The 13,834-nt window shown below is 40.4% G+C and overlaps 1 protein-coding gene across 3 annotated transcripts in view; it reads right to left on the bottom strand.

Annotated features, from left to right (window-relative positions):
• The window catches only part of LOC149156822 (protein SIEL-like), a 281,782-nt gene that overhangs the window by 188,310 nt on the left and 79,638 nt on the right, over window positions 1-13,834 (bottom strand). For all 3 annotated transcript variants that reach the window (XM_089438630.1, XM_089438631.1, XM_089438632.1), the window contains exon 2: window positions 10,953-11,030. In XM_089438630.1, coding sequence (XP_089294756.1) covers window positions 10,953-11,030 — 78 coding nt within the window. The remainder of the gene's footprint in view (window positions 1-10,952; window positions 11,031-13,834) is intronic.

Raw genomic sequence — 13,834 nt, 5'->3', positions numbered from 1 at the left:
TTTTGGGAGATTTCTTAGTCTTTTGGATGTTGATTGCCTTTACCATGGTTGTGTATCTCACAATCTCTTCCTTTCTTCACACATTTCATTCCCAAGAGCTTCCATTCAAAGTTTCTCAATTGAAGTCAACCACCTCATACTTCATATGACGACATATTATGTTGATTTCATGTAGTGTGACCCATGCCTTCCCGCAACCTTTCATAGGAAGAGATTCCTTTCTTTTGATCATGCTTCTCAAGATCGAGCAGTGATCCATGTTACCTGCAACCATACAACATGACTTTATAAAGTCGAATATAAGCATACATACCTCATTTACCTTTAGGTCATCTAGGCTTCTTTCAGCAGCTTCCTTGATTGAAAACATCTTCAACCCCTTGATCTGCTTCATCTCTTATGTCATCATACCATTATCCCATGAATTCCACAAGTTTGGAGTTCTTGATGAAACACTTGCTTCCTCTCTAGATCAGTGAACCCTCCAATGAGGATTCCATCAGAGAATCTTAAGGATCTTGCATATCCCTATCCAGCAGATGTTTCCTTTTGACTTGATGTATGATGAGACTTGTCCTGGATGACTTCTTCCTTAAGTTTCCAATGAGGTTCCCAAGAGCTATATCCTTCATAGTTGACTATTAGACATCCTTCATGTTTCCTATGGTGATGTCACAAGCTCTTACTTCTAATTCTTTTCCTCTTCCTTGGACTTCCTTCTTTCAGCTTTCTCCACTTCTTCGGTGAAATGGACTTCTTCTCTATCTTTCTTGTTATTGCCCTTCTTAAGCTTAGGAAAATCTTTCCTGTATAGCATTGATTCTTAGCTATGTTCTTCTTTCCTTTCGGCAAATGTCTGAATACTTTTTGCCCTCAACCTGTCTTCTTCTATCTTGCATAGAAACCACAAGTTGTTGAATGGGATAGCCTTCTTATCCTCATAGACATTTGTTACCTTGTTCATCAATTAGTGCATTTAGAACAATGATGATTATCTCCTTATCATCTCTCCCAAATCTTGTTGTTGAAATCTTATGAAGATATCCCTTCATCCTTTGATACCTACAATTTTGTGTCGATCAAATCTAAGTGATATGACCTTTCTTTATCGCATCTTTAGAGAATAGTTCTACCAATTTATCATATCTCTTTTAGATGTCTCCAATCCTGCTATATGAGGGGACCTTTCATAAGAATCCCTTTCCATTTATTCAGAGGAGATCTTTTCATTGATATGTTCAATGACTTCACTTTCTTTGAGGACTATGTCTTTCCTCTTTTTTCATGCAAGGAATTTCGATGACCCAACCAGCTTATAGATCTCCTAGCAAAACGAAGTCATTTTACCAAATTTGATTATATAATGAAAGATACTTACTTGACAAGTGAAGATGAAATCTTCAACTTGATCACTTTGATGGTGCTTGAAGAAGATGTATTAGTGCCCCTTTTGGATGATCTTCTTCCAAATGAAAAGCCCTTCCTCAATAAAGGAGATTGTTCCTTTTATGATGTCAACGCCTTTAGATCTAGCTTCTTTTGTTGATGGTGATAGATGAGGATGTTTTGTTGCTTCCTCGGATGATCTTTTTCCAGGATAAGGAGGAGATCCTAGCTTCAATGAGAGGGAACTTGCCTTATAGCTTTTGAAGATGAAGATAATGCCTTCTCGCCTTCAAGATACTTCCACTTCTTTAGCAGTGAATGAGTGAAGATCAGAAATGCTTCTAGGGTTTCAACTTTCTCCGAGATGATATGATGTTTGTCGTTGAAGTGCTTCTCTTGAATATCTATACTTTGGGTTGCCTTGCTTTGTAGATCTCTTCATCTTGATGAAGGTCTTTGTGGTCTTTTGCTAAGGACTGTAGGATCCAACACATTTGTTGATTTGGGGTAGCATCGGATGTGCTCTAGCCATGAAAATTGGTGGAGAGGCTAAAGCACATGAGATCTCCACAACCCAGAAATGGTTTGGGCAGATTCTAACCGGTTTGGGAGATATTAACATAATTAATATTTTTAATGGAGCTCCTAAGTCTAAACTTAGGAAAAATAAAATATTAATGGGTATTAATATAAAACTAGGTTATAAGGGTCCAAAAGTCATGGATCAAGCCAAATCTAATCTTAGCCGTTGACTAGAGATTTAATCTAGGTCGTTGATGGACCAACAAGAAAAGTATAAGAAGAGGCTTAAAAGTCAGTTGGAGAACACACCAGAGTGATCAGTCATTCGATTTTCTAGAGCGGGGTTTGCTAAGAGAAATCAAATTAGTGATCAGCAGCGAGGGGCAATGAATACATAGCAGAGAGGCAGAGTTGGTACCAGAGAGACAACACAGAGCCCGGAGAGGTTGACGCAAAGGCAACTGGGTGCTACACAAAGGTAGCTAGGAGCTGCACAGAGCCAGGAGAGGCTAGCATGTGTGACGCAGAGGGTCTAAGCACTGACACAGAAGCTTCAGAAGTTGCACAGAGGCTGGCAGAGCTGACGCAGGGCCAAGAGGCAGTGCTGGGAGGATTTTGTGGGACAGACTGGGAGCTGGTGAGCCGGGTAGGGTGATGCAGTCCCTATCACAGTGACGCAGAGCAGTGGAAGCTGCAATTGTTGTTGTGGTATCGTTCATCTGGTGATTAATCAACTGAAATATCTGTCTCCGAGGAGAGCTACCACTACCGATGGCATTCTTTGTTGGGTGAGCCATTTGTGGCACCCTAGTTGTATTCTGAAAACTGCATAATAATAAAACCCTCTGAATCGTTGCACCGATTTTCTCGCATTGGGTTTTCCCGAGGACATTGGTCCAAAAACAACGGTGTCATTTGTGTGCGTGTTTTCTTTCAGTTGATGATATGTAGATGTTGATACTGTACTTGTGTTTATTTTCAGTATTTACATGGTAAATAACTTGTTAAGTAATTAAATAAGTAAGAAGAAATAAACCAGATAGTACAGGAAGAATTTTTAACGGGTTAAACTTAGAAATTTCGCATGGTATCAGAGTGTGGTTGTAGGTCACAGGATAACTGAAGGCATCATCCGAGCAGAGCATTTGCAGCAGAATCAGTTGTCCCGAGTGACAGAGCTGATCATTGCAGAAGGCGACAGAGGAAGTAGTGACACAGAGGGACTATGTCATCATTCTGGGTCAGAGACAGGCAGCGCAAAGGCTAAGGGAGGCAAAATCAGGCTCACGCAGAGCCACACAGAGGCCAGGAGGGCTGACGCAATTGGCTAGAGGAGCTAATTTGCCGGTGTCGGGATTGCGCAGAGCCAAGTGGCTCAATCCTTCAGTTGCTGGGGCATAGGAGGTTGTGGGTAATTTGTGGAGTGAAGCTTGTGAGGTACTGTGGTCAGAATAGTACCTAACAGGGCAAGACCAAGGAGGAGGGAGTCGCTGCCAAGACGGATTTCTAGCCAAGAAATCTGGATCAGTGGTGCAGTTGCACAGACAATCGGAGTGGGGCAACTCGACGTTGGTAGAAGGATTTCCAAGAGGGAAATCGGGACTCAGAGGGAGTCCAGAGGAGAACTTCCAAACGGGAAGTAGAGAGACTCAGCAGGAGTCGAACAAAGGACTTCCAGGAGGGAAGTAGAGAGACTCAGAGGAGTCAACAGAAGAGCAAAGAGATGGTCGTGAATGGGTTGAGACATCAGGACGGGCTAGACAGAGCGTCCAACTTTGTGGTCTGGAAGGCCGGGATCTTGTCCATTCTAGACAGACATCGCATCAAGGGCCTCGCCTCGAGAACGATAGCTATCCCAATTGACCCAGTGGCTAATGACAGTTACGAGGAGGCAATGGCTAAGGCAAAGTGCATCATCCTTGATGGGGTCAAGGATCATGTGGTACCACATATTGTCGAGAAGGAAACGGCAAAGGAGATGTGGGACACTTTGAGGACATTGTACCAGCATACTTCCGTGCAGAGGAAGATGCTCCTAGAGAATCAGCTAAGGTCACACCAGATGCAAAAGGGAGAGGAGATAGATGTCTTCCTTAGTCGATTGAAGGAGATCCCTGACCAGCTAACTTCCATAGGGGCCACGCCGGATGAGGAATTGATGGTGAGGACCACACTGAACGCAATTTCCGAGGATTGGGAAGCGTTTAGCCAGAGCATACTGGGGAGGACGAAGCTTCCAGATTGGGAAGAACTATGGGCAACTCTTCGACAAGAAGAGATCAGACGGTTGACCAAGGCAGGGAGTAGCGGTAAAGTGGTCAAGATCAAGAAGGAGGAAGAAGAGGATGCAGCTCTAGCATTCGCGGGAAAGCAGGAGAAGCGGAAGAAGGACCTCTCCAAGGTCAAGTGATTCCATTGTGGGGAACTGGGTCATTTTGCGAACCAGTATCCGAGGAAGAAGAACAAGGGAGAGGCTTCTGAGACCAAGGCAGCACCAGCGAGGGCGGAGAAAGAAGTCGAGGAGGATGACAATTGTGCCATGAGTGCTCATGTGCCAAGTGAGAAGAAGTGGGGAGACATCAAATTGTAGTCAGGAGGACTACAGGCAATGAGGGGCAGGATCCTTGAGGCACCCAACCTCTTGGATTATACCTTGCTACGGGAGCTCCAAAGAGAAGTAGCAGGAATAGCGAATGTAGGTAGAGACGGATGCGGATGAAGCGGCAGAGAGTGCTACAGTGCAAGAGTCCCCAGGAAGCGTGAGGCTAGCAAGCTGCAACAATGCGAGAAGCACGCGAGTGTTGCACCAGCGCAGGATGGCACAGAAAGGTGTGCAATGGTGCGAGATGCAAGGAGTTGTTGCAATAGCGCAGAGGTCAGTAGAGGGAGCACTTGTTAGCGGCAGAGAGAGCTTCAACATTGGGAGTGTTTCTAGCCTGACAGAGATGTTAGAAGTTGGGTGGATCAGTTACTTACTTCTCAGTAACTGAGTTGCAGTGCAGTAGCAGTATATAGTAGCACGATGCAGCATGACGAGAGGGGATGCAGTGTTGGGAGCATGAACCAGTAGCAGCATGGATGCAGAGGGAGTTGCCATACGGATGCAGCAGTGGCAGTGGCAGGGCCATGGGCAGCAGTACAGGATGCAGTAGTGCAGAGAATGTTGGGCGGGGAGGCCTAGCATCAACACAGGGACTGGTGCCAGATAATCAGGGTGATGCTCAGTGTGGAGTATTACTAGAGCACAATCCTTGCTAAGAGGGAGTGTTGATTTGGGTTAGCATCAAATGTGCTCTAGCCATGAAAATTGGTGGAGAGACTAAAGCACATGAGATCTCCAAGACCCAGAAATGGTTTGGGCAGATTCTAACCAGTTTGGAAGATATTAAAATAATTAATATTTTTAATGGAGCTCCTAAGTCTAAACTTAGGAAAAATAAAATATTAATGGGTATTAATATAAAACTAGGTTAGAAGGGTCCAAAAGTCATGGGTCAAACCAAATCTAATCTTAGCCGTTGGTTAGAGATTTAATCTCGGTCGTTGATGGACCATCAAGAAAAGTATAAGAAGAGGCCTGAGGGTCAGTTGGAGAACACACCTAAGTGATCAATGATTTGATTTTCTAGAGCAGGGTTTGCTAAGAGAAATCAAATCAGTGATCAGCAGCAAGGGGCAGTGAATACATAACAGAGGTAGAGTTGGTAACAAAGAAACAGCGCAGAGCCCGGAAAGGTTGACGCAGAGGCAGTTGGGTGCCACGCAGAGGCAGCTAGGAGCTGCGCAGAGCCAAGAGAGGCCAGCATGTGTGACGCATAGGGTCTAAGGGCTGACGCAAAAGCTTCAGAAGTTGCACAAAGGCTAGCAGAGCTGACGCAGGGCCAAGAGGCAGCGCTGGGAGGATTTCGTGGGACAGACTGGGAGTTGGTGAGCCGGGTAGGGTGATGCAGTCCCTATTAGAGTGACGCAGAGCAGTGCAAGCTGCAATTGTTGCTGTGGGATCGTTCATCCGATGATTAATCAGCCGGAATATCTGTCTCCGAGGAGAGGTACTACTACCGAGGGCATTCTCTGTTGGGTGAGCCATTTCTGGCACCCTATTTGTATTCTGAAAACTACATAATAATAAAACCCTCTAAATAGCTGCACCGGTTTTCCCGCATTGGGTTTTTCCGGGGACATTGGTCCAAAAACAACTTTGTCACTTGTGTGCTTGTTTTCTTTCAGTTGATGATCTGTAGATGTTGATATTGTACTTGTGTTTATTTTCAGTATTTACATGGTAAATAACTTGTTAAGTAATTAAACAAGTAGGAAGAAATAAACCACATAGTACAGGAAGAATTTCTAACGGGTTAAACTTAGAAATTTCGACAACACTTGTTGGTGTAGACTTCTAATTGCCTTGATTTGTAGATCTATTCACCTTGAGTGGAAATAAGGCTTTGGCCCTGATTATTTGATGATCCCAAGACTTCTTAAGTAGACTTTCTTCTTTGATCTAGGGTTTGATTCTTCAAATTCTTCACTTTGCTTTGATGCCTTCCTTGAAACTCGATCCTTGAGTGTCTATTGACTGCATGCCCTTTTTCTTGACTTTGACACCTTAGCTCTGATACCTCTCACTCTTTGAGAGGAAAACCCTCACAAATTCTTCTTATAGAGATTCCAATTGAGGAATACTAAGACCAAGACCCCTTACCTATAAGCTACTCCACAACCAAGACATAAGTCCTCTTCCTCCTTCTCGATTGCTCTCTTTGGGTTCCTTCTACTTCAGACTTTCTACCATAAGTGATGACACCAAACTATGGTCATTGTGTTAGACAAGGATACCGAACCTCTTCTTTAGATGTAACACCGAACCCTGAAGATATACCACTGAACCATATTCACTGCCTTCTGAGATACCAACGAGACCTTCTTTCCTTGTAACAACACTAAGATCTTTTATCACATACTTGTGACCTTTCTTCTGTGAGGCACCGAATTCTTCTAGCAGTGATGGCACCGAATCATAAACTCAGTGTGCATCCTTATGCGAACTTCATTTTGCCACTGTACATCCAAAAATCGTAGAGACATCCGAATTCTGTCTCTAAATCTCCTCGTTGTCCTTACCCATCCGAATTTTGTACTGTGATTTGTCATCCGAACTTTTCACTGTAATTGTCCACCAAAACTACAAAAGAATCCAAACTTCAGAACTGTGTTTTATGCAAAGTGCCTTCACCCTATATATATTATATAGTGGTTGGTCAGTGTTGCAGGAACCATCCCCCCCCAAGGATCCAAAGGCAGATCCGAATCCCGTACGGATCTGCCACCGATCCTTTAGCGGAACCGCGGATCGGAAAATTGAATCTGCGGTTCCATCTTTTTTTGGTGATTCTTGGAAAATTGGATCTGTGGGGCCCACTTTGCGGTTCCTACTACCCAATCCGCGGATCCGGAAAGGATCGGGTGCATATCTGTGGAGGTTCAAGCGTGTATCCACCACAGATCGCGAGCATATCCGAGAGAAGGTGGACGGTTCACAGGGTTTTGCGGGGCTTTTTTTGTTTTTTTTTTTTTAATTTCGAACTGTTATGTGAGGAACTACACTTTCTGAATACTCCCAAGATGCGCCTTGATTCTCCCTAGACGCTTCCTAGATGTTCCCTAATGGTAATGTTAAATTCTTAAAGTAAAAGTGACATTCTCCTTTATCCCTCATTTCCATCCTTTACTTAAATTTTTAACATTACCATGAGATGACTCGGGTTGTTTGAGAGTGGTTCCAACCTCATCAAACTTCATATGGAGAAAATAGAATTTCATATCCCATTCAAAATTCAGCAGACTTAACAGTTTTCAGGATCAATGGGATTGTGGCGTTTCGTTGGATTATATCATGTATGAGGGCATGTGATTGGCATTTAATCAAGAGCACCAAGCCCTATATGTACCCCAGCATTGGTGTTATTGATTGTTGAACTCCTTTGTCATGGCCTTAACAATTAGGTACCCTTCACTCAAGTCAAAATCATTGATCAGGGATGTTAAGCTTTCTCTACCATATTATAAGGCTTAGATTAAGCCTAAGTTGCACAAAACGGGGAAACGGGTACGAGTTTCCGAAAACGGCACGAGTACGAAACGTGACCCCCCCAAATTTTACGCAAATATATATATATATATATATAGATTATATATATATATATATATATATATATATTAGGACATTTAAGAAATATGTGCAATCATAAAGCATATATGATACATTCTAATTTATTACATTATGATTAAATTGTCAATTGTCAATGCATAAACTATAAGTCTCTAAATTTACATCACATTTACTCGTGAATGATCACATAATGAAAATAGCAATATCCAAAATCAACCATGAGAAATTTCTAATTTCTTGCCTTGTGCTTGATTGGGAGTCTCCTCCTACATAGTCGAACGAACTTAGTGCTCTTGATTAAATACAAGTTCCATACCCTAGTATCCTACGTGCTCTTGATTATTGGGAGTCTCCCCTGCATAGAGGACTTGGTTCTCTTGATTAAATACAAGTTCCATACCCTAGTACATGACAAAATCCAATGGAAACATTGCAATCCCCCCAATCCTAAAATCCTGAAAACAGATAAGTCTGCTGGATTTTGAGTGAGATCTAAAATTCTACTTTCTCCATATGAAATCCAATGAGGGAAAAACCACTCTCAAACATCCTGAGTCATTTCATGGTAATATTAAAAATTTAAGTAAAAGGATGAAAATGAAAAATAAAGGAGAATGTCACTTTTACTTTAAGAATTTAACATTACCATAAACTGCATATCAACACTAGGGCCATAGGCTTGAACATTAGGCTGCCCCAATTAAAAAAATCCTCTTTTTTATAACTTGAGAGGCATCTAGAAGATATTTTAGTCGCACAATAAAAAATTAGAAGCGAAAAAATAAAATAAAAAATACAAGAAAAAGTCAAGTTAGAAGAGGAAACTCCGTCGTACGGCCTGGAAACGCGTTTCCGGCCGTACTGGCCACGTTTCCTCCTCGAGAAACGGGCCAGTACGGCCAAAAACACGTTTCCAAATCGTACGGTACAAGTTTCCTCGTTTCCGTTTCGTTTCCGGCTGGAAACGAACCCTTCTCCAATGTTTCCTGCAACTTAGGATTAAGCGGTTTGATCAAAATTAGGCAATGTTGACTATATTCCCTATAGAATTGAAGTAGAGGCAAAGGCTAGACAAGAGCAGAGGAATCTAGATTGTAGATGGTTGATGCTGGAATAATTAATCATTGATGTACAATGGATGCCATATTTATCTTAATTTATGTAAAAATATGCATGTTTTCATGTCTTCTACAACTAATTTGGTATTTTGGATGTTTTTTTTAATATAAATGCAAAAAATAAAAAATAACAAATATATATATAGTAGACGCTTCGCTTCCTAGATTTTTGGGAAATGACGCTTCGTTGTCCCCGCTTCATGCAACGTTGGTTGGTCTTCATAAATAAGCTGACATGACCCATGTGAACTGATGTGTCTCCATAAGGTAAGGCCAACATGAGATCTTTACTTCGTTTGGAGGCCGACTTTAAGAGAGGGACTTGTGCTTGTCATTGGAGGGCTTTATATATATATATATATATTTGGCACATGCTCAAGAAGAGCTCTTCATACATGACATTGACTCTTTGACTCAAAGGATAAATCCTAAGGCTCTCAATGGGAGCCACTAACAAATAAAATCCCTTGCTCATGAAACCCATGAACCAAGCCTTACAAAAATAATTTTATTTTCTTCTTCACATCATTTACAAAAGTCACAATTACATGTCATTATGAAGACCGAACCTAGTTACACATTTCAACATTAAAATGAGGTGATTTATTGCTAATCGAGGTTGGGACAATACAAGGGTTCCCTTTTGATGTGTGGAGCATCAAGTGCTCTAGGAACCGGCTGATGGTTGATGAGGGGGGTAGAGCTCATGCTAGGCCAAGCACTAATTTCAGTACCAGCTATATTTTCATTTTTCCTTTTTCTTTCAATGTGACTTTCTTTGCTTTTATTTTTCTTTTAAGAACATCAACCTTTAGGACAATGTTTTACGGCCCAAACCCAAGGATGAGGATGAGAAGGTGCCCACCAATGACCACCTGCCCAAAGAATGGATGAGGAATAAAGGGAATGATGGAAGGTGGTAAGTATGTGATATCATGGGCACACTACTTCAATCAAAGCCTTCCCAATAGTGTCCTTCCTATAACTCTAATGCCTCAGAGGAGATCCTACTAGACTAGGATCAAAGACTAACCACCTAAGTGAAATGAGGGAACAAGAATACAGTCAATATTGGTCAATCATCCAGACCACCTGCCAATTCATATTAGTATGCCCCAAAACAATAAGCAAAAGCACATGATTGCAAAATGATAAAAGCACCTGCCGATGGATGACCCACCTTCCTTCAAAGAGGAATGCCAAATGGGAGAAAGAAATATGACTGAAGCATATATGTGGAGGATCCATTGCATCATGTCATGTGCTGATCAATAGGGGGCTGCTGGCTTGCTGACTGTCCAAGGACGAGAAAAATTTCCTCTGTGGGATACCCACTTTTTGGTGGGTAACATCTACTAAAGCAAACAGTTTAGAGCTTGTGATGTAAATGAAAATAGAAGTTCAATTTTATAGTATGGTTTTAAACAGTTTAAATGACAGAAAATTTTGTCTAGATTTGCTAATTTTGACAGAATGTTTAGTTTTATCATTACTAGTTTTCTGGATTCTGTGCATTCATAAGCTGGATGACCAGAGTTCTTACTTAGCCTGTCTCCTGTTCCTAAATTCAACTTAGTTTATTCACTTTGAAATTCTAATCATAATTTCAAGACACTGCAAAAAAATCCCTATGAAAATGATGGAAAGTTCTATCAGGCTTAAAAGTCTCCTGTTTCCAACTCGGTAACACTCCCTATAAATAGAATGTATTTCAAGAGACTCAAATACTTAAAATGGAGTTCTTGGAAAATTCATACCTGGAGAAATGCCTCATTTATTTGGTTTGTACGTTGTCCTTCCTCTACTTGGTGTAACATATTCACCCATTCAGAAACCTGCCATTGCATAGTAGCAAAAAAATACATTACATAACAGCATCCAATGTGAAGAGAATTTAATGAGCTCTGTGCTTTTTCTTTGATGGATAAATGTGAAATTATCAGTTCTCAAGAATCTTACATATAAAGATAAAATCATTAAGGCCTCTCACAACATGAATGATATTGCAATCTTTTGGGTGAAAGCAAGGAAGAAGAGGAGTAATGGAATGATAAAATTGCCTCTTCAACCAAACTCCTTAGACACCATTACTAGATAACAGGAATATTTGAACTCAAATTATATTCATGAACCTACAACATAGCCTTTAACAGTGTGCATGATATTTTAAACAGCATAAGCTTTCTTAAATAGGATAGTTTGTAGAAGATGAATACTACCGCTATTTGGACAGTTAACCTTTGGTTGAACAGTCGATTCTACTTAAAATTCTCAAGAATCTTACGTATAAAGCTTCAAGTGTTTTGGTTTGTTTAAACTTTAAATGAAAATGCAACCACTTGGTTGAATACAAGAAAAGAACAAAATTACACTAATGTTAATACATGATCAAAAACAGTACATTGAACTCCAGGCACGTTATTTACAAAATATCAAGAAACTGCTTAACACCACTCCAAGTTAAGTGCAATATATATCTATAAAAGTACAATACATGAAGCATAAAACAGTGCAGTTTTGGGAATCTACTATGCTACAGCTCTGAAAAAGAATCCAATGTAAAAACAGAGATTGTATTAAAAATAATAAAGGACAGCTGTGTTGCTCATTAAATTACAGCCATATATCATGCTTTAAAAAAGAAATGTATCATATGTTAAATAATTGTTTAACCATTCATTAAATGGCATTTGTAATAGATCTGATGATCACTGTACCACTCCCTAAATAGAAGATGATACAGTCCTTAAATAACAGGCCAACATACATAGAGCAGCAAGATATGAATAGCATGACAACCCTACTCTTAAAAATCAGGCCATCATACATAGAGCTGCAAAATTACAAATAGCATGACAACCTTACTTTTAAATAGCAGTCCACCTTGCAATAATATGGCAGGCTGACAAGCATTGAGGGTTAGCTAAATCAGTTGGTGCCACTGTTGCTCAGGCATTGTCAGTAATCAGGGTTTGCTATGCAGGTAGCTGATTTGATTCCCACAGGGTCAGGCACACCAAGCCTATGCCATGCACCATCAAGCATCTGAAGTGGTGCTAGTTTTTAAAAGGCGATAAACACATGAACATATGGGAAAGATGATGGTGATAAAGAAGTTAATTAGTATGGAGTCAAGAATATAATGTGAAAAATACAATTTATCCAATTATTTGGTAGTTTGACTCTTTCAAACACCTCATAACTGACCAATTGCTAACATATTACAAGTTGGTTTTGTTGACCACTGATGTGCCAACCACCCCATGAGCAGAGTACAGTTCAGAGCAGTCAATTTTTTTCTGATTTCATCATCATCATACAGTTTCTAGTCTTTATATGTAATCCAAATTCTGCTGCCCTGTGGGCCTTAATGTAAAAATGATTCTAGTATGTTTATAAAGCCATGTAAAACATCTAGGTAAGCCTATGAATTTTTACCAAAGAGTTTCACTCTAGGGAGTTTTTCTTTTACTCTGCCAATTATCTGTGTTTTTAAACATTTATAATTGGTAGAGTTTTTCTCCCAAGCTATGCCCCAAACCTAGAGTGGAGCTCAACGGTAAGGTCTTAGGTGAGTCCTCATGTATCGAGTCTGTAAATTATCATACTAGATCATCTGTAAAGTGTTGCAGAATTTGGTTAAGTCTGGAGGTCATGTTTTTATTGTCAAAATTCCCCTTCTATATGGGATTTTCATGTAATATTTTATGAAAAGATGTAAAAAGTGTTGTCTATAGAGGTTCTAGGGGTTATGAGTATTTAATTTTACACTTCAACTCCTAAACTTTCTATCTAGACACACTTTGAGAGTGGAAAAATAAATCCCCTCAAGACATTATTATTATTTTATGGCAAAATAATTAGCTAGAAATTGATCAAAAAAATAAAATGAGAGAAAATAAAAATTTCTCCTAGTGGAAAAATAATTAAAAAGGGAATGTACACTTTCAAAAAAGGGATCAAATTCAAAATGAAGGAAAGTCTCATTTCCAAGGCAGAAAAGATTCAAAAGAATTATTGGGCTGGAAGGAAAATATTTTCCCAAGGGAATTTGAATTTTTTGGTCCAAGTGTTAATCTAGGTTGTCATTGATGTCAATATGGCAATATTCTAGACAGTAAACAATGATGTGAAGCCAAGTAGAGCAGATCCATGAAGCATCAGGAGTATGTCTATATGGCAATATTCTCAGATACTAAATGATGATATGAAGCCAAGGAGAAGCAGAGTAGATCCATGAAGAAACAGGAGCAAGGCCATCAGGAAAGCCAAGCCATGAGTAAGAGTCTATTAATGGAAGAGTTAACAAAGGAGGCATATCAAAGCTATCGCTTCTGCTTAAGGGTATTGTAGGGTATCAGAGGAGTTCATTGAAAGACATTGCAAAGCCAAAGGAAGACCTATTGAAGCAAGAGGAGCCATATCGGGAGTATCGCATGTAATATATGCCAAAGAAGAAATATCGGAATCCAAAGGGAAGACCGATCAGAGGAGCAAGAGAAGCATAGAAGAAGGGTCATTGGAAGCCACGAGAAACAAAGAGAAACACATATCGGAGGTGCATAAGCGAAAGAGCAGTTAACAGAGGAGCCATATTGTTCATTAGAAGGAACAAAGAGGAACACGCATCAGGAGGAGA

This window comes from Pinus tabuliformis, chromosome 9 (assembly GCF_031772625.1).
Source record: "Pinus tabuliformis cultivar Carrire ecotype Pingquan chromosome 9, CPIR1, whole genome shotgun sequence".
NCBI lineage: Eukaryota > Viridiplantae > Streptophyta > Pinopsida > Pinales > Pinaceae > Pinus > Pinus tabuliformis.
Note: the sequence above shows the minus strand (reverse complement) of the source record. Positions and strands in the feature narration are given on the sequence as shown.